At 37.7% G+C, this 18,780-nt stretch overlaps 1 protein-coding gene across 3 annotated transcripts in view; it reads right to left on the bottom strand.

Annotated features, from left to right (window-relative positions):
* The window catches only part of COL4A3 (collagen type IV alpha 3 chain), a 173,276-nt gene that overhangs the window by 56,448 nt on the left and 98,048 nt on the right, over window positions 1–18,780 (bottom strand). For all 3 annotated transcript variants that reach the window (XR_011968996.1, XM_072617991.1, XM_072617992.1), the window contains exons 18-29: window positions 18,481–18,522; window positions 15,889–15,973; window positions 14,804–14,839; window positions 14,191–14,355; window positions 12,854–12,946; window positions 12,104–12,199; window positions 11,192–11,262; window positions 9,694–9,873; window positions 7,336–7,504; window positions 6,941–7,033; window positions 4,664–4,768; window positions 2,753–2,850 (exon numbers count right to left, since the gene is read on the bottom strand). Coding sequence is in view for 2 of the 3 variants with exons in the window: in XM_072617991.1 (XP_072474092.1) it covers window positions 2,753–2,850; window positions 4,664–4,768; window positions 6,941–7,033; window positions 7,336–7,504; window positions 9,694–9,873; window positions 11,192–11,262; window positions 12,104–12,199; window positions 12,854–12,946; window positions 14,191–14,355; window positions 14,804–14,839; window positions 15,889–15,973; window positions 18,481–18,522 (1,233 nt within the window). In the remaining variant the exon portion in view is untranslated. The remainder of the gene's footprint in view (window positions 1–2,752; window positions 2,851–4,663; window positions 4,769–6,940; window positions 7,034–7,335; window positions 7,505–9,693; window positions 9,874–11,191; window positions 11,263–12,103; window positions 12,200–12,853; window positions 12,947–14,190; window positions 14,356–14,803; window positions 14,840–15,888; window positions 15,974–18,480; window positions 18,523–18,780) is intronic.

Raw genomic sequence — 18,780 nt, 5'->3', positions numbered from 1 at the left:
TTCTACATGGAAGACTAGCGCCAAGCCTTTTCCTCCATAGTTGCTACTTCAGATTTTCTTCATTATTTCTACCATTCCTTTTCCAGCTGTAGATATCAAGTTTAAGAGATAGAGGTAGAGACAGGTCTCTGCACATTTAGCTTTAGTGCCTAAAGCCATTTATTTCATCAGGCATCAAAAAGACAGAGGAGCCATATTAGGGAGAAGAAGTTGAACCCACATTGGGATGTTGAGATGTTCACAATGAATATGTGAAGCTACACATCCTAAATCCAAGAATATAGATGTTTTCATGTATTCACAAAGATAGGTCACAGACATTGGTCATGTTTTTAGGTTTTATGCCAGGACCAGGTAGAGTGAATGTCAGGTTCTACATCAGAGCTATAACTAGTTTGGGGTGACCATCATCTTGCCTTAGGGCACCAAAATTTATAACAGTGCTTAAAACTTTAACAGCATCCCTAATGCTAAACTGAGTTTACCATTAATTGATAAGAATAATTAGCATAAATTGGTAAATTATGAGATGGTGTGTACTTTCTCACTGTTCTCCTCAACCTAGGGTGAGCTCCTCTGATGATGAATGGCTTTGCTATGTCCTGGGGTATGTTTTTTGCCCCCAAACTCCAATAGAACTTGTCTTAAAAAGTAGATTTATGGGTGCTTTTCTTTTTTGTTTTCAGAGGGTTGCCCAGGCATGAGGAATGCTTGTTATGGATTTGCTATACCTTCACAGTGGGGATCCAGTCATTAAAAATCCCTCACACCTTTCCCATAACCCTACTAGAACTTAAGATAATTGCACATTTTTGTTTTGAAAATGAGATAGATGTTCAGAGACCCCAACCATAACTTGTGGACCTTCCCTTTTTTTGGCTAGAAGGTATTCAGAGGCTTTCTTTTGTCATATTACTTGAGAAGGAAGGAATTTGCTCTTTTTTATTTCTTAAAGGCACATTATTATTTGAGGCAGCTATAATATTATGTAATACATTTTGTAGAACATTGTGTTGATGGCTCTTAGGAACTATCTTATTCAACCTCCTAATTTTACAAATGGTTAGAGAATTATAGACCCAGAGAAGTTAAAGGACTTATCCAAGGTGATACAACTTTAGGGGAAGAATCAGGACTATAATCCTGTTTTCTTGGTGCTCATGTTTGTGCTTTTCCCACTGTATCTTGTTGCCTTTTATGAAAAAGTTGGTATAATTAAATGCCACAAAGCCTGAAAAATGCTGTTAAGTGTGTGTAGTTTGCTCCATTTTCATCAGAAGACAACAATAATTTTTGATCAGTAATAATAAGAGTTAACATTTATATTGCCCTTCCAAGTTTACAAAGCACTTTATGGGTGCCATTTTAAAGGCAGGATCTTGGTTTTCATCGTATCCTTGATACTGATCACAGTGCCAGGCACGTGGTAAGTGCTTAAAAAATACATGTTGACTATTTCATGACAAGCCTCTGAGGAGTCAGCGTGGTACAGTGGAAAGAGTCAGTTATGTGCTCATTTTTATGGCAATAAAAGTATATATGCCTTGCCATTCATATAAGGATATGATGCTTCTGATCTGCCATCAGTAAAGCATATAATTGAGTTATTTTTACAGCAGCAGCAGTTAGTAGTTCATGGTCCACATTTTGAACTTTATGGTTCAAAGGTTGCTCACGATAACTATGTATGTAACAGTTAACAGCATCAGTATTATTAGTACCATTTTATAGATAGGAAAACCGAGGCTCAGAGACGTTAAATGACTTTTTTCAGGATCACACAGCTACTAAATGTCGAAGACCAAGGCTCTTTTCACTGCTTCCTATAGGTGGAACTCAGGGATCTCAGTCATTCACACTAGAAAATTCTACCTGGTAACCAATTTTTGATACTTGCAAGATAACTGGCCAGAGTTTTAGGTGCAAATTTGTGGCCATGCACAGAGCTCTTCTTGGTTTCATACCTAAAAATTCATTTTGGAAACTAAATCTGTAACCATGGCCTCATTAAGACCAAGCACTAGTCATTAGGCCAATTGACTCAGGGTCTAAAAAATATTAGTGACAATTTAAAATCAGACTAAGTAAATATTTTAAAGAAGCTAAGAAATATAACTCAAAACATTAACCTGCAGATAAACAGATTTTTAAAAAAGAAATTAGTAATAAGATCCTAGTAATAGATGAAACTCTGGTAAAGTTTGGTTTTTCTTTCTGCAAGTAAAAATGTTTAACAACTTGACTTCTCTCTGTTTTAACTTTATCTGTGTCATTCAAAGGGGCAGCTGGGTGGCATGATGTACAGAGCACCAGGCCTGGAGTCAAAAGGCTCATCTTCCTGAGTTCAAATCCAGCCTCAGACACTTACTAGCTGTGTGACCCTGGGGAAGTCACTTAACCCTATTTGCCTCAGTTTTCTCATCTGTAAAGTGAAAAATAGAAAACACTCAAGTATCATTGCCAAGAAAAAACCCCAAGAAAATGGAATCATGAAGAGTCAGACCCAACTGAAATGACTAAACAACAAACAACATGTCATTCAAAGTACTTGCTCAATTATGTGTTTTACAAAAAAGATGAATTTTTAATGCTTCAGAAATAACCTGCTAAGAGGAATCAGTAAACATGCCAGAAATTTCTGCCTCTCTTTTCTAAAAGATTTGAACCTAGCAATATGCACAGTTGCCTAGCAACTGGGCACAACAATCCTAACCTGAACCCTGATTAGACCGATTTTGTGATTCTCTCAGACCTTTGCTCCTGGGAACCCTGGTATTCCAGGTGACCCAAGTTTTCCCATTTCTCCTGGACAACCTGGTGATCCTTTGGCTCCTGGAAAACCTCTGTCTCCTATAAAACAAGCAGAAAAAAATCACAGGAATAGTTCTGTTAAGAGACACTTTATTTTGACTTCTATAGTTTTGGTGGTTGGAAAACTTAAGAGCTAAATCAATAAGTATATTTTTTCTTCTTTTCAGCCCTTTGGACTAGCTTAAACTGGTTCTCCTTGGGAGGAAAAAATCATCAGAAATAATATTCCATATGTTTATTTTTTTAAGTAGAATTACTATTTTGGTTCAACAATTTTTCACATGAAGGCTTTGGGTTTAAAACCGATTCAGTTTCAGCTGATTTAAGGTTCATAGTTCAATTGGACTCAGTGATGAGACCTTGAGTCTTGCTGTGATCTTACACTCTTCTTCAACTGTCATAGAACACTTTGTAATCTTTACATATGGGAAGCAGTGATTTGGTGTCTACAGGAAGACGGGACCAAAGTTTGTGTTCCATTCACTCTTGTAATCTTGCTAAAGGGAACACTTGTAGGAAATTACATGTTTTCAAGCTAGTGAACAGTGGTGTGATAGGAATGGAAAGGAATTTATTTACCTCAAGTTAAATAGTAGACTGAACTCAGGGAGTTGTAGCTCTGGCAAAAGCCAGAGTTCAAAAGATAAACAATCTAAGCATAAAGGTTTCTGCTGGCTGGCAGCGTATGGTTGTGGATCTGATTCACAAGAGAGCTGAAATAGCCCTGGAGCTATTCACTATAAGAGCTGAAACACCTCCCATACTCCAACCCCTCAAGGCCAAAGATAGCTTCAGTTCATCAAAAGACCAGCATATGATCATAGCAAAGGGCCAGAACACTAATGATAGTGGGAATCTAAGCTGCTCCAAAGTCTTGTTCCAGAGAGCAATTCCCTGGAATAACTAACTGGGCAAGCAGATAGAGTTCATTCATTAGAACACTGATGAGAAAGACATGGACAGAAAACTGGGGCAGGCTTTTAGTTCAGAAATCAGCAGGAAGAGGCAATTTACTGGAGCCATACTGAAGGTGGGGGTGAACTGAATGTCAGACTTATCTTCAATATCAAGACTTTAGAACAGTAGGATGAGAATTCTCACATTTGGGAAGTGTTCATTTATGACCTATATTTATAATATAAAACCTTAAAAGCAAATCAAACCACATAGGAAAGATTCTCAACTAGTATTAGCCTATTTTGAATACATGTGACAACTTTGGAGTTGAGACTTCTTAGATGTTATTTTAAAACAGCATGACTCAGAAGTTCCCCTGATTTCTTGGAATGGACCTCATAAATACTGATGGAAAGCATGACCTTCATCACCTGCATTTCTTTTGGAGTGTTCATTATGAGATGATAAAAAGAAAAATTCTCTTAAACTAAATAACTTCTCTGTGTCCCAGACAACTGGGTGAGTGGTAATGGTTTAATTTTTTTGTTTATTAAAAATCATGTATATAGTATTCAGCCTTTTGTGATTTTTATAACTTTTCAATTCGATCACTAAGTATTTAAAAACATATACAAAGGGGAATCTGTGAAGATAATATGGGATTGTCTAGGCTTGATAAGGCTAAGAAGGAATAGGATAATGAAGCTGACAGTTACCTAGTTCATGTTTGTTTCTCTGTAGAACAGTTAAATATATTTAAAGACATATTCTGTGAAATGAGTCACTCTAGAACTTGCTGTAGATTTGAGATAGTATAAGTAGTCACATGGTAGGCATAGTCAATAAATTTTTGTCTGTTGCCAATCATACTATGTAAGCCTCAAAAATCAACTAATACTGTTAGCTATTTTATTAGGGGAAAATAATAAAATTTTTACTGAAATTTTGCATTTACCCTTGTGTCCAGGAGGCCCAGGAACTCCAATTCCTGGAAGTCCTGCTTCACCATCAGACCCAGGACAACCTGGGTTACCACTTGGTCCCATGGACCCTGGTCTTCCTGAAAGAAGAAGACCAGAAGAAAGTCAGCCTTGTTTCATCATCTTCTAAACTTATTTCTGTCAAATGTACCACCAGACTCTCAGGTTATTAATCAGTGCCATCTTGGTTTCTATATTCTTTCTCACCCACACCTCTAATCGCTGCCAAATTTTGCTGTTTCTACCCCTATAAAAATCTCTGTCATCTGATATCTTCTTTCTCATATTTCTGTTCCACCTTGGTTCAGGCCCACAGTTCCTAATTTGTCTCCCTGACTCAAGTTGGTCTCCACTTACAGAATGTCCTCCACATAGCAACCAAAGTGATTTTCCTTAAGTATAGTTCTGACCATGTTACTCCACTACTCCCTCACCTCCAGTTGCTCCCTGACCCCTCTAGGATAAAATATAAACTGAAATGTTTAGCTTTTAAAGCCCTTCACCAGCTAGTCCCAAGATACCTCTCCTGTTATATATTACACTCCCTCCTACACTGTTCAAAGCCTCTTAATATCCCTCACATATTCCACTCCGTATGCTCTCTCTGGGTATCTGTGCTGGCTGTCCCCTTTGCCTGGGATGCACTCTGTCCTCACCTTATGTCATTGAATCTGTAGTGCCCTCCTTAACAGCTATCTGTATGTGTGCACACACATATATACATGCACATATATACATATATAAACTCTGCATGTAGTTATGCTTTCTTCTCACTCTTTATATACCCATATGTATATTTGTGTATACACACACACACACACACACACACACACACACACACACAGCCTTTTCTGTTGTAATGTAAGCTCCTTGAAAGTAGGGACTACTTTATTCTATGCACTTGTGTCCTCGGTGATGGGCACCTAATAGATGCTTATCAATGGTTGCTAACTGTATTTGAATGATCACTGTGTTTTTGTGATAAACTTAAATTAATACAATAACCAAACCTCCTCCTATTCTTGCCAAGGACTTATCAATGAAATCTGCAAAGTTTAATATATATTATCTCTCTCCCTCCCTCTCTCTCCTCTCACTTTTTCTTTATTCAAGACTGTACAGGTACAGGGTATTTCAAAGGTGAACCTTTATGGAATCTCTGTCTTAGAAAGAAATAGAGATAGGGATTAAGAGAAAAAATATATATGAGAATATACATGAATGAGAAAGAAATTATATGTATATAATTTATATGTGATACAATTTATATATATGTAATTTAATAACATAAATATGGCTGTAATGTAACTAATTTACATATAATTATAATATAAATAATCTGTATATAAATTTCCATATAACATACAATAAAATAGATAATACAGTTATAATTTTGTAATGTAAATAACTATAATATTTAAATATAATATAATTTATAAATGTAATTTTATCTCATATGTATGTATCTCTCCATCTCTACCTCTATTTCTTCCTTAGAGATTCTATACAGGTTCAAAATTCTGGTTTAAAGAAATATATATTCAGAGTATCCAAAAGTCTTAGTGAAGTTTTAAGCTATTTAAACTTTTGGAAAACCTTGCACACAGATACATTCTTAAATCTACAAATATATACTTTAAAGATATATATATATCTACACACACATTCATATGTATACATATTTCACTTACCTTATATATCATATATCTGTATATATAACATATGTGTATGTGCATATGCATATAAACTTTCAAAACCAGCATTTGATGTGTGTATATATATATGTGTGCATGCTTTTTAAACTAGCATTTTGAACCTGTATGGAATTTCCATCTTGAGGAAAAAATATAATTAAGGTTTAGAATATAATCCTAAAGAAGGTTCTTAGTTTACTAATGAAGAAATTGAGGCCCAAGGAAGTTGTAAATTTTTTTAAACCTGTAATTCCCTGATCATCTCTAGTATTTTCTTCTTGGGCACCTCTGAAGTGATTTTTACCTATTTTAGGGCATTCATTGTAGCTACTGGAACAGAATGAGCTCAACAGTCATAAACATTAATGGGGAGAATAGTTACAGTCATTTCAGAGGACAGGCAAGAAATCCCCTTTCTTCCCTTGCCCTCTTTTTAAACTGGATAATGATGTTTCATAAATTGGACTTAACTAGGTTTTATTACTAAGCTTTCCTGGTCAGGGAACTCAGAATGCACTCTAATCCTTCATATTTTACTTGGAAGAAGAAAACACTTACCAGTTGTGCCTTGGAGGCCAGGTAGCCCTGGTAACCCAGGAGGTCCTGGAGGACCAGGTACTGGTTCTGCTATTCCTGGTTCTCCTTTAGGACCTTAAAAAAAAGTATAGTAGTAAAATTGGTACATACATATTACCCTGGTAATTAGGAAAAAAAATTATTACAAGCAATTTAGAAATGCATAGAGAAAGTAAACATAATTTCTGTTTCTCACAGATCTTGAGGTTATTTAGACTAATGAGGATCAAACAAGGTAACAAATGTAAAGTGCTTTGCAAATTTTAAAGCTCTACTTAATTCTAGCTATTATTATTGCTACTGAGATAAAAAACTTGGTAGAATTTAGAAATCTACTATACATGGAAATAAGTTGGATCCCATATAAACTAACCAACCGTCATTTCCAGGTGATCCAGGAAATCCAGGTACACCTGTGGCTCCCTTTGGTCCAGGTTTTCCTGGTGGTCCATAGTTGGATAGTCCAGCTGGTCCCATGGGTCCTGGGTGCCCAGGGTCACCAGGATTTCCTGGAAAACCTTTCTCCCCCTTTTCACCATTCACAACCTATGGGAAGAAAATGTAACTGGTTGGCATTTACTATTTTGTTTGATTTTTACAGATACAGTAGAAGTGCCCTCTGCCCCATGTCCTCTAAGGAGACACCTAGGCCAGCACTGTCTCATTGCTCTTCAGGCTGCCCTCCGGACTTCCTCTCCCTTGCTCCCTCCCCAGATACATTGCTCTCCCCTTCTCTTCTTTTTCAGCTTCTTTCAGCTTTCTTTTAGGGGTTGTCTTCCTCCTCAGAATGAAAGCCTCTCTGTTTTTCTACTTATTTTTTATACTTAATACTTAGCACTAGTATTTAGTACTTAGTGCCTGGCACATAGTAAGAACTTAATAAATGAATGTTGACTACTTGCGATAATTAGTAATGTATAACAGAATCTACCTTTATGAAAGTCAATTAGATTTTTGGGGAATATCAAATTTATAATAGTTACCACTGAATGTAGAAGTTTGCTTTACAGTTTATGAATGTGGTTACTCATTTCACCGAAGCCAATCATAACCCTTCCCTGACTTAGTATATGGTTTCCTAACTTGCTGTGATCAAACAAATTCATCACCTGGTGGCCAACCTTCTGGTGATTTGGTTTGCCATACGTAGCTAGCTGATTTCTTGAATCTTCATCTTTTGATTATTAATCCATTGCTGAGCTCATACTTGAAGCATAGTAAGATCTGATACTTTGTCTTCATACCTTCAATCAATTGATTAACAAGTATTTGTTAAACATACTCTAAGTGTTAGGTACTTCACCAAGTACTGGGAATACAAAGGCAAAACAATGAAATAGCCCCTGTCTTCAAGGTGCTTATATTCTTATCAGAAAACATAGGCATATACATATGGATATATATACACACACGCACACACATGTATATGTATATATGCATACATATGTGTATATATACATGTATGTATATATGTACATACATGCAAAATAAACTCAAGGTAATAGGAAAACATTGGAGTCTTGTGGTCCCTAATTGATTCAGCTGATCTATCCCATGAGTTCTAGAGTTTCAACATAACTAGTATCTCCTAGACGACCCTTGACCTTCTCATCGAGGGTCAAGGATATGGAAAGTTTATTAGGAAAAATTCATTTGGGTTGAAGTTCTACTTCAACAGGGTGCCACCATTGCTGGCCAGCTGCTATTTCACCATTTCCAGTTCAGTGACATATCATTCCATCAAAACTATCAGGAAGGACCCTTGATTTTTATGATAAAGATGTGTGAGTATATGCCAGTCTGAGGACCAGGAAAGTATCCTGCCTGGCCTTGAAGTCAAGAAGACTGGAGTACCTATTCTGCCTTTAACACATAGTATCTTTGTGACCATGAGTAAGTCCTTTAATCTCTTGGTGCTCTGAGAGCTAAGACTATAAATTACAGATGAGCTGCTGATCTTCACTGGTGGAGAATGTTTCCACACTGGGAAATTGCTTCATATTGCTGGGGGGAAAACCACAAAAAACCCAATCGAATATAAAATTGATACTCTTTTAGGCTGATCTTTATTTTCTGTGGAGTGTAAACTTACACTTGTCTAAATACACATATTTACTTTTGCCTGTATCTGTAAATGAATGTTTGAAGAATTTCCTGCTTATATGAGTCCTGTATAAACAACTTAGAGTTCTAGAACACCCATCATGAATGTACAGAGTTAAAGATTCTCATAAAACATTGGATGCTAGTTCTTTGGTTCGTAGAAAGGGTCTATGGGCTTGTTACTGACTCCTTCTTCCACGTTTCATGAATTACTGTGGCTGGAAAATGCACCTAGTGACCAGCCTTCTAGTGATGAGCCTCTCTGAACTTGGCTCTGAAGTTGAACCTTCAACAACAAATAGGCAGTCTATCACAAGCCTGGTACTTGAAGCCTTTCCAGATAGATGAGCTCTTCCAGAACTGGTACTCCATTGAAACAAGCATTAAGGGCCCAGTATCAATAATGGCACTGAGAAATTGGTGGAGGACTTTAGTAGAGGGCTAGTCATTTAAATAATACCATAACTTATGTATATATTACCTTATTACTAGTACTAATGGATTATGAAGATAGCTTCCTTCATGTACATGATTCAATCCTAGTTATCATTGCATAGATCACTTTTTCCTTTAACTCGAACTTTATTTCAAATACAGTGAACATAATTTTAGAAATGTTACCATGTACCAACCGGTTCCCCTTTTGGGCCTGGTAATCCTTTTGTGCCAGGTTTTCCAGGAATTCCATCTGAGCCCTTTTTTCCAGGGTCTCCTCTGTTCCCTGGATCCCCTGGATCTCCTACTTCTCCTTCATGTGATGTTTCACCTTTTTCTCCCTTTCTTCCCTGATCACCAGGAGCACCTGGGAATCCCTAGTGAGAGTAAGAAAGAAATCTTGTTTACATTTTTTTTTTGTGAAGTTGGTTTTGTTTGCATCTTAAATACATATAATAGTAGTATTTTAATATAACATATCAGTAGTATATTATATATTTCATATATAAGGTAATAGTATATTAATGGTGAGCTTTTAGGTTTTCAGAGCTCATTTATATGCATTATTTTATCTGATTCAGGTGTGAGGTAGATACTATTATTACCCACATTTTACAGGTGAAGAAATGGAGACTGGGCAGAGTAAAGTGATTTTGCAAGGTTTACACAGCTAGCTAGGGTCTGAAATGGGATTTGAACCCAGTTTTTACATCATGCCATCATCAAATAAAACTTATTAAAACCTTTTTAGTTTTGAGAAGGACATCAAGGTTTTATCACTGCAGTTCCACCATATTTCATGGTTAATATGGTTAACTGGGAGGATGAGGTAGGGGTCTGAATAGCAAGAGCTGAAAATATTAATTAACTCAGAAACCACCCCTTAGTTGGCACTATCTCAGTTTTTTCTTTTGCAAGGCAATCAGGGTTAAGTGACTTGCCCAGGGTCACACAGCTAGTAAGTGTCAAGTGTCTGAGACCACATTTGAACTCAAGTCTTCCTGATTCCTGGGCCAGTGCTCTATCCACTGAACCACCTAGCTGCCCAAGCACTATCTTATTCTTAAAGAGCTGTAATTCTACCTTCCTCAAAGAAGTGGTAGCAACTTCAGCAGGAAGAATGTCAGAGTCAGACCTTGCCTTTCCGTTGGTTCAGACTTTTACCAGCTCTGTGATGATGGGCAAATCACTTTATCTTTAGGTCTGGGGGTGAGGAGTTGACTATCAACCCTGAATTAAGTCACTTGATGAAACTAGACCTCAGGGTGATCCTATTAGTCTGGATCACCTGTTTAGGTCCCTGGTAGAGGTAGGACCCATAAGAGGGGAATGTTTCTTGGCTGCCTGTGGGCTTAGATATGAGTCCTTTCTGTATTCTGTATGATAAACTTTTTCTTTGTTCGAATCTTTGTTAGCTAAATGCTTGTTAGGGAATCAGGATCCCTAAACAAACACTAGACATGAGTCAAATTCAAATGTTCCAAGGTCCTGAGCACCAGGTGAGGAAACTCGTGAGCTATACAAATTATTCTTAAAGGGTAGCCCTCAAGACTGATTCTCATCCATCAATCAGAGGAGCCTGAATTCTCACAGGTATCGAATTAAAAAAACAATTGAACCAAAATGTTCAAACAATTTATATTGTACTTAAGTGTAAGTATTGTATTGTATCGTCTGCATTGCAAGTAATCTTACTGGAAAGCCTGGCAGTCCTGAGTGTCCTGGAGATCCTGGGTTTCCCTTTAAACCATCAGGTCCATGCCCCCCTGAAAGTCAATCAAGTGACAAATATTTATTGAATGGTTATTATATAAAAAAAAGAATTCAGTTAACAAAGCTTATGAAAACTAGCTATTCTTTTCAAGCATCATCTAAAGGAAATTATTATTTAAATTGTTTCTGTTGTATTGCTGTCATAGCATAAAAATAGTGCTGGGTAAAAGAACGAATTGAGAGGCAGAGTAGAATCTGGGCACTATTCTTAGATCTTTCTTTTCATAAGTTATCAAAAATACCCAAATTTCAATATAAAGTTGGTTTGAGGAATACAGAGGAACACCTCAGGTGGTTATTTAAGCACTTTATAACCCAGGGCCCCTCAACCAATGACAGTGCTGGCTACCCCGCAGGAATCTCTGTTCTTCTACCCCAGACAGAGACTGGAACTAGTATTGCCAGATGCCAAGACAGGGATTCAGGGAACTTCCCCTCCCCAACGCAACATTCATTGGTGAAATCTCGCCAGTCATTGGACACCTACTCTCAGCTGAATGCTGAGCGAATCCTACTGACATTTTCACTTCTGCTATAGATATCCCAGAATTCCATTACATTTAGGTGAATTTGACTTGGCACCACCTGGTATTTCTGACCCATGTCTCCACAGCCTCCAGCCAAACTCTTTCTGAATACCAGCTAATGAACTCTCAGGGATTAAGAAAATATTTCCATACCGGGATTTGTGCTACCTGGGCTCTTTTCTTTGAACTTCTAAAATCCCCTTTCCAGTCCACTCAAATTATCCTAGTGCATCTATGATTTAAAAATCCCTCTTTGCCAAGTCAGCCTTCCATGGAAAAGGGAATAACAAATCCAAATATCATTTACCTTGAGTTCCTTTTTCACCGTCTAACCCAGGCAAACCTGGCAGACCTGGGGGTCCTGGAGTATAAGTGCATTGGGTGCACAGTGGTCCTGCTTCTCCTAGAGTGATATAATTCCATTAATCATGAGCCCATATGGTCTACTTAGGAGAATTAAACCTTTTTCTCATGAGACAGAGAAACTTGTCTTTTGTGCGTTGTGAAAAGCACTTAATAAATATCAAAACTTTTAATAATCTCTCCCTGTTCTATCTGCCTGGCGTAGACAAGTAAATGAAGAATAAGAACTCAATTCCAGTTATCCTGAGTTTGGGCATGAAAAAAGAGATGGAAATGTGTCATAAAAGTGATTAACCCTTACTATTTATCATCTGGCCTGAAGAATAAAGCTGAGAGTCTACAAAGCTGAGAGTCATTTGGGAATCATTTCAGCTTTCTGTTTAAGATATATATAAAACTCATGAGGCATTTTCAGCTAATTGTCTTTTTGAGGCAATTAGAGTTAAGTGACTCACCCAGGATCACATAACTAATAAGTATTTGAGGCTGGATTTTAACTCAGACTCCAGACTCCAATCCACTGCACCATCTAACTGCCTCAACTAATTCATTTTTGAAAAGGAAAATCTTTAAAATAGAGTGTAGAATTAAACAGCTTGATTGACTCCTTAATTTTTGTCTATTGTCACTTTATAAGGGTAAAAATGGGGTAAAATATAGATTATTTTAAACATGATATTGTAGGCTCACTAACCTTTGGGCCCATAGACTCCAGGCATGCCTGGAGACCCCAAATGGCCTGGATCTCCATGGTCTCCTGGAGGACCACTCCGAAAAGCTACTTTACCTGTTGAAAAGTCAGAAAGACAATTTTATATCTATTGCATATTCTTAGAGACCATTTCCTATGAATCACAGCATATACATTAGGCAATATATTTAACCCATAATTCTTTTATTGGAAGATGAAGTCACTCATGTATGTTGGTATGAATGAAGAGAGTGGGACTTATTTTCACAATTACATAGATAGAAGTGGGAGGCTGAGTTTGGAGAAAGGCCAAAAAGTTGGTTTATTTGGAATATAGGAGACATGAAGAAGAGTGATGTAGAAGGTTAGGAAAAGTAGGACATGAAAGACTTGAAATGCTAGGCTGAAGAGCTTATATTTTATCCCAGAGGCAATAGCCAATATTTATATGGTAATTTAAGGTTTGCAGAGTACGTATAAGATTATCTCATTTTTTTCTCACAAGTCTAGGAGGCAGGTGCTATTATCATCCCCATTTTAGAGATCTGCAGGCAGATGTTAAGTGACTTGCCCAGGGTCACAAAGCTAGTAAATATCTGAGGCTGGATTTGAATTCAGGTCTTCCTGAGCTCTGTGCACTGTGCCACCAGCTGTTTTCATGACTCTCTGCAGGTAGACAGTAGCTAATTAGGCACAGTTGTAAATTATTTATTGATAAAAGCTTTAGTTCGATGACTCTTCCAGAAGCTTTGCATTCTTATTGGTTTTGCAGCTTTGAGGTTGGCACATTCTCCAGGAATTGGTTTAAATCATTAGAGTAGTAGCAACAACCATGGACTGGGTAGGGATCAGGAAAGACCTGGTGATGTCTGAGAAGCGACTTGTCCCAGGTCACTCAACTGATAAGATTTATTGTGACTCCATGTACAGTTCAGAGTATCATAGATGAGGAGATGGAAAGGACCTTCAAGCTCCAACTTCCTCATTTTACAGTTGAGGAAAATGAGTTCCAAAAAAAGTGACTTTTCCAGAGTCACTGAGCTAATGAGATTGATGTACTACCTAAGTTTAGATCCTTGACATAATACAGCCCTGCTGATCTATCAGTACAATACTTTGAGTGGCTTTGTAGAGGGGTGATCATGAGCTGGTGATTCCTCTGTAAACAGGTCACTCGATCTTCCTGACTTCACTGATAAGGGATTTGGAACAGGAATAAAAATGAGGCATCAAAACTCATGATTGCAGAGCAGGATTAAAATCCATTGTTTCAATGTATAAATTGGTTACAAGAACAAGTTGCAGATAATTTAGGGGGAACGAGAGGGAGACATTATGACCTGGTAGTCCTGGAAGACCAGGTATCCCCTTGTAGCCCGGTGTGCCTGGGAATCCAGGAGGTCCAGGAGGCCCCATTACATTCATGCCAGGTGGTCCTCTCTCTCCTTTACTTCCTTTGATTCCTGGAGGTCCTGGGGTACCCCTAAGACCAGGTCTGGATGCCCCTAAGTGAAAAAAATAAACATTTTAAGCTATTAAAGTTACTTCCAAGAACATTTTAGGTAAGTTATTTTTCTGTATCTGTATTTCTTCAAGATTCTGTCTTCCTTTAATGACCCCTGTTTTGCCTCTAAGAAAAGTGTCTTCGTTTATGATCCAGGACTTTAAAATTATTGATTAGCATTTCAAGGTCACATGAAAATTCTAACGAATACCTGGTCCAAGCTGACTGGACAATAAAGATGCCACCAACTCATATGTTTGTTGTCATCTTCCCTTTCATTACCTGTCTCAGATAATTAACAAAGAGGTAGTAAAAATGCTTTGGATGAAGCTGGGAAACATCTGATATCTCGCATAGAGAGACATAACTTTAAGGCAACCTGGTTTAATATGAACATTACTGTTTTTAAAAAATTAGTATTGTATATAGTCTAAGAAATACATACATACCGGCTCTACCAACATCTCCTGGTGGACCTCTGGGTCCTATGGAAAGGATTAAACATTTTTTTTTAAAGAGATGGATGCCAAATGTCCTTCCCTCTTTCTCTCCACCCCCAAAGAAAAGCATCAGATTATTATGATTTAGAGCCATTAGGAATGTTGGAGGTCATCCAGACTAACACCCTCATTTTACAGATGAGGAAACTGAGGCCCAGTGACATAAAGTAACTTGCTAAAGGCTGAATAGGTAGAAAGTAGCAGAACTGTGATGGAAACCTAGGTTGTCTGACTCAAGTCCAGGACTCATTTCCTACACCATGTATAACTTAAGTAACTGGAGAAACTGTAGGGCATTTTACTAAAAGAACCAGGAGGATCAATCAACACAAAATTTTGAAAATAATTTTACTATAATTTACTATAGTTTATCTGTATAATTCATTTAAATACAAATAATTATAAACATACTGTAATTTTACTTTCAGATAAACAGTTTTCATTCCCCTCTATTTGCTTTGTGGATTAAAAAATGCACTGTGTCAATTGATGATGCTTGGTCCTTTGAGGTTTTCTTGAATTTTGGTCCTTCTAGTTAGTCTCTCCAATACTTCTCATGGCTTTTTGTGTCTTGCTCTCTTTTCTTTAAACACTGAACTTCATATAGACAAAGATTAAAAGGATTAAAAAACCCTAAATTCACTAATAAAGAGATAAACTTGGGGAAAGCTAGTCAAGGAATGAAAACTTTCTATGAAATAATTGTAAACAATTGAAGCATGTATAAAGGGATGATGTATATAAAGTGCTTACTGAACTATGAAGGGCTTTATAGCTATATGGGCAGTATAGTGGGGCAATGGATGCCTGTTATTTCATTCATTCTCACAAAAATCCCACTAAGTAGCTTTTGATGTGGTTGTATACATGTTGGGACATAAAAATGGCAATAAAATTTAATCATCACCATCATCTCTGGGAAATGCCAAGTTTGAACATTCTTCTTCTTAAGTGGCAGACAGTAAAACTCTTGGAATCTTTCAGCACTAAGTGGGACTGGTGGTGAGAGAATGCTTTAAGAAAAGCCCTCTTACCATGTGAACCTCGTTCTCCTTTGGGTCCTGGAGGGCCAGGTGCTCCTTCATTGCCTTTCTCCAGGTATCCATTGTAATATTCTGTCTTAAAATAGAAAGGCATGAACAATGTTAAAAAGAAAGCCTCCTAGGCCCTCACTGAAAGCTTTCAATGGACGACATAATGGTGTCAATTACTCTAGTTTCTTTTGTAGCCTCTTGACTGAAAGGAAACTTTCAGAATTTGCCAGATGTCATCGATCATCTGGGACACAGCCATCACAATGGCCTTAATATCCATGAATAAAGAGAGACTTCCACAGTAGGTCACAGGTGAAATTTAGGGCTAAAGCTGCCCTCCTGATATTATAATTATCCTGTATGTCCATGTTATAAATATAAATATTCTATCTCTTTGCTCGGCTAGATGAATGTAATCTCTGATAGGCTCAATAGATTTATGGCTAATCTCTTCTCCCTAATCCTGCAGCTCATCTGCAGGGTGACATTCCTTAGCTATTAGTGACGCAGCTTCAGAGGAGGAATGTAGTTCTTTTGAAGAGATTACTGATAGACATAGAATAATAACACATGGTGTCTCCAAAGTCTTAGTGAAGTCTTAATAGCTTAAATTCCCACTTAGACTTCTGGGATGCCCTGTATTAATTCACCCTCACATGTAAAGTTTGCAGAATGTTTGCATTAAGTTTACACACATTCCCTCACTTGATCCTCACCACATCCATGTAAGGGAACTGCTATTGTTAGTTCCAGTTTTACAATGAGGAGACTCAGAGGTGCTAAGTGACTGCCTTAAAGTCACAGCTAGTAAGTATCCCAGGCAAGATTCCAACCCAATTCTTCCTGACTGAGTCCAGTACTTTGCTTACTCATTCCCCAAACTGCTTCTCCCACACCAATGAAAATCAAATTTTGCTCAGGGAAAACAGAAAATGTATTTTGAAAGGTCATAGCAAGAGAAAATATCCTCCACCCTTCTCCCTGACCCATTTTTCTTTTAGCTTCTGAATTTTAACTTGGAAGGGGAAGATCTAATAGTTGTCACCTTGTTTTGTAGATGGGAAAATGGAAGAGATTACATGATGTCTATAGATCAGAACTCACAACTCTGGATTTTATTTTTTTCCTATTCCCTGATCTACTGAAACACATCGTATCCAACTTGGTGTTCAGGGGCTGAGCACAAGTGAGTCTGTGGGCCCTTGGCATCTTTTCGTGGGTTCTCACTGGCCACTCCCACTCTCTTTTAGCATTTTTACTTGGTTCTGCCAGGAAGTTCATCTTTTGTCACAGCTGAGAAGAGAGTTGGTGAAGAGCCCACTGTGGATGGCAGTATTTCATGGCCATTCTCAAAAGTACCTTGTTTATTTTGTTGTTGTCTTTTGGGTCAGTCATAACTGGGATGGGGTAACCAGGCTGTTGTCCCAGGGTGCACAAGCATCCAGGGTTTTTGTTTTTTTTTGTTTCTTACACTTTCCAATACTCTGTTGGTCTCATACCATCACTATTGCAACCATGGTGTGATTGCCTCTGTCTCTGCCTTACCTTGAATCCCCAGTCCTTAGCGCAGTGCCTACCTTGTAGGAGGCACATGAATAAATGCTTGCTGATTGCCTGCTCTCTCACCTGGTTCCAGGTAGCCATCTCAATTACAAATCCTTCTACTGTTCAATGTGATAGTTAATCCGGCATACTTTAGATAAGTTCTTGTCACATTCCCTTATTTCATAACCATACCCTTTTCTTGTTTCTTCCCTCTCTATTATCTCCTCCTTCTCCTAGGAGTTGGGGATTGCAGGCCATGGGCTGTGTGAGCCACTCATAGTCTGGTACTATTATATTAGCAGAGAGGTAGCGGGTCACACAGAGCATCTAATCCTAACTTCCATGGGCCCATAATCTCCACCCATCAGTTTATATGTGACTTTAGAGTTACCTTCCTACATCAGCCTCTCCACAGAAAGACTTCATCTTTCTTCCCCCTCACCCTAAAGGCTTAAGGTATCATTGGGTTTCTGTGTCTTCCACCGTTGTGCTTTGGGTCCCTAAGGTCTGAGGTCTTTCCCCAGTGTTTTCCTTACCCCTTAATCTGCTTTTGATATGGGCCATCATTTCTAGTTACAGTTCTATGTGTATGACAAGTAATATTGTGGATTTAGAGCTAGAAAAGATCTGAGAGACTACTGAATATAACTCCCTCATTTTGAAGATGAGGCAAGTAAGACACAGAGACATTAAGTGATGTCCGTACACAATGCCTGAGGTGGGATTTGAATCCAGATCTTTGTAACTCCAAGTCCAATGTATTCTCTACTATATAATGCTGACTGAAGAAATGCTTTTTGGTTGATTGATTGGGTATAAGGAGAGGAAGTCCCTTAGCAGTGTGCATTGCTACTGTCCTCCTGAACACAAGGGTGGGAAACAATTTTGTTCTTAGTATCAACAAAAACAGCATCTTCCTGGATATTTCAAAGATACATGTTACAATGTGAATTTCTTAAAGAGTTGTTATAAGGATTACTGAGTCAGGGTGCAGTGCCTTAAGGTGATCAACTCTACATTTTATCAGACAATTTCATCCAAACTTACTGGACCACGGAATCCTGGTGGACCAATGTCTCCTTTAAATCCCTGTATTAAAGAAATAGATGTAATTGTCAACCAAATAAATGAATGCTAATGATACAATTTGAATATTCTGAGTGCAGTGCCCCACTTCCTCAAAAAAATAATAGTCTTTATTAGCTAAGTTTTCTTTAAATGTCATTTAGAGTTTAAATCCAAATGTTAAATTGTTCTAGGAAACTAGAAATCCCAATAAGACATCTTGCTGAAGTCTGTGGTGATTGTATCTCGTGCCCAATTTCCCCATCTTTTTTCTTATTTTTA

Source organism: Notamacropus eugenii, chromosome 6 (assembly GCF_028372415.1).
Source record: "Notamacropus eugenii isolate mMacEug1 chromosome 6, mMacEug1.pri_v2, whole genome shotgun sequence".
NCBI lineage: Eukaryota > Metazoa > Chordata > Mammalia > Diprotodontia > Macropodidae > Notamacropus > Notamacropus eugenii.
This window is presented reverse-complemented; position numbering and strand designations above follow the sequence as displayed.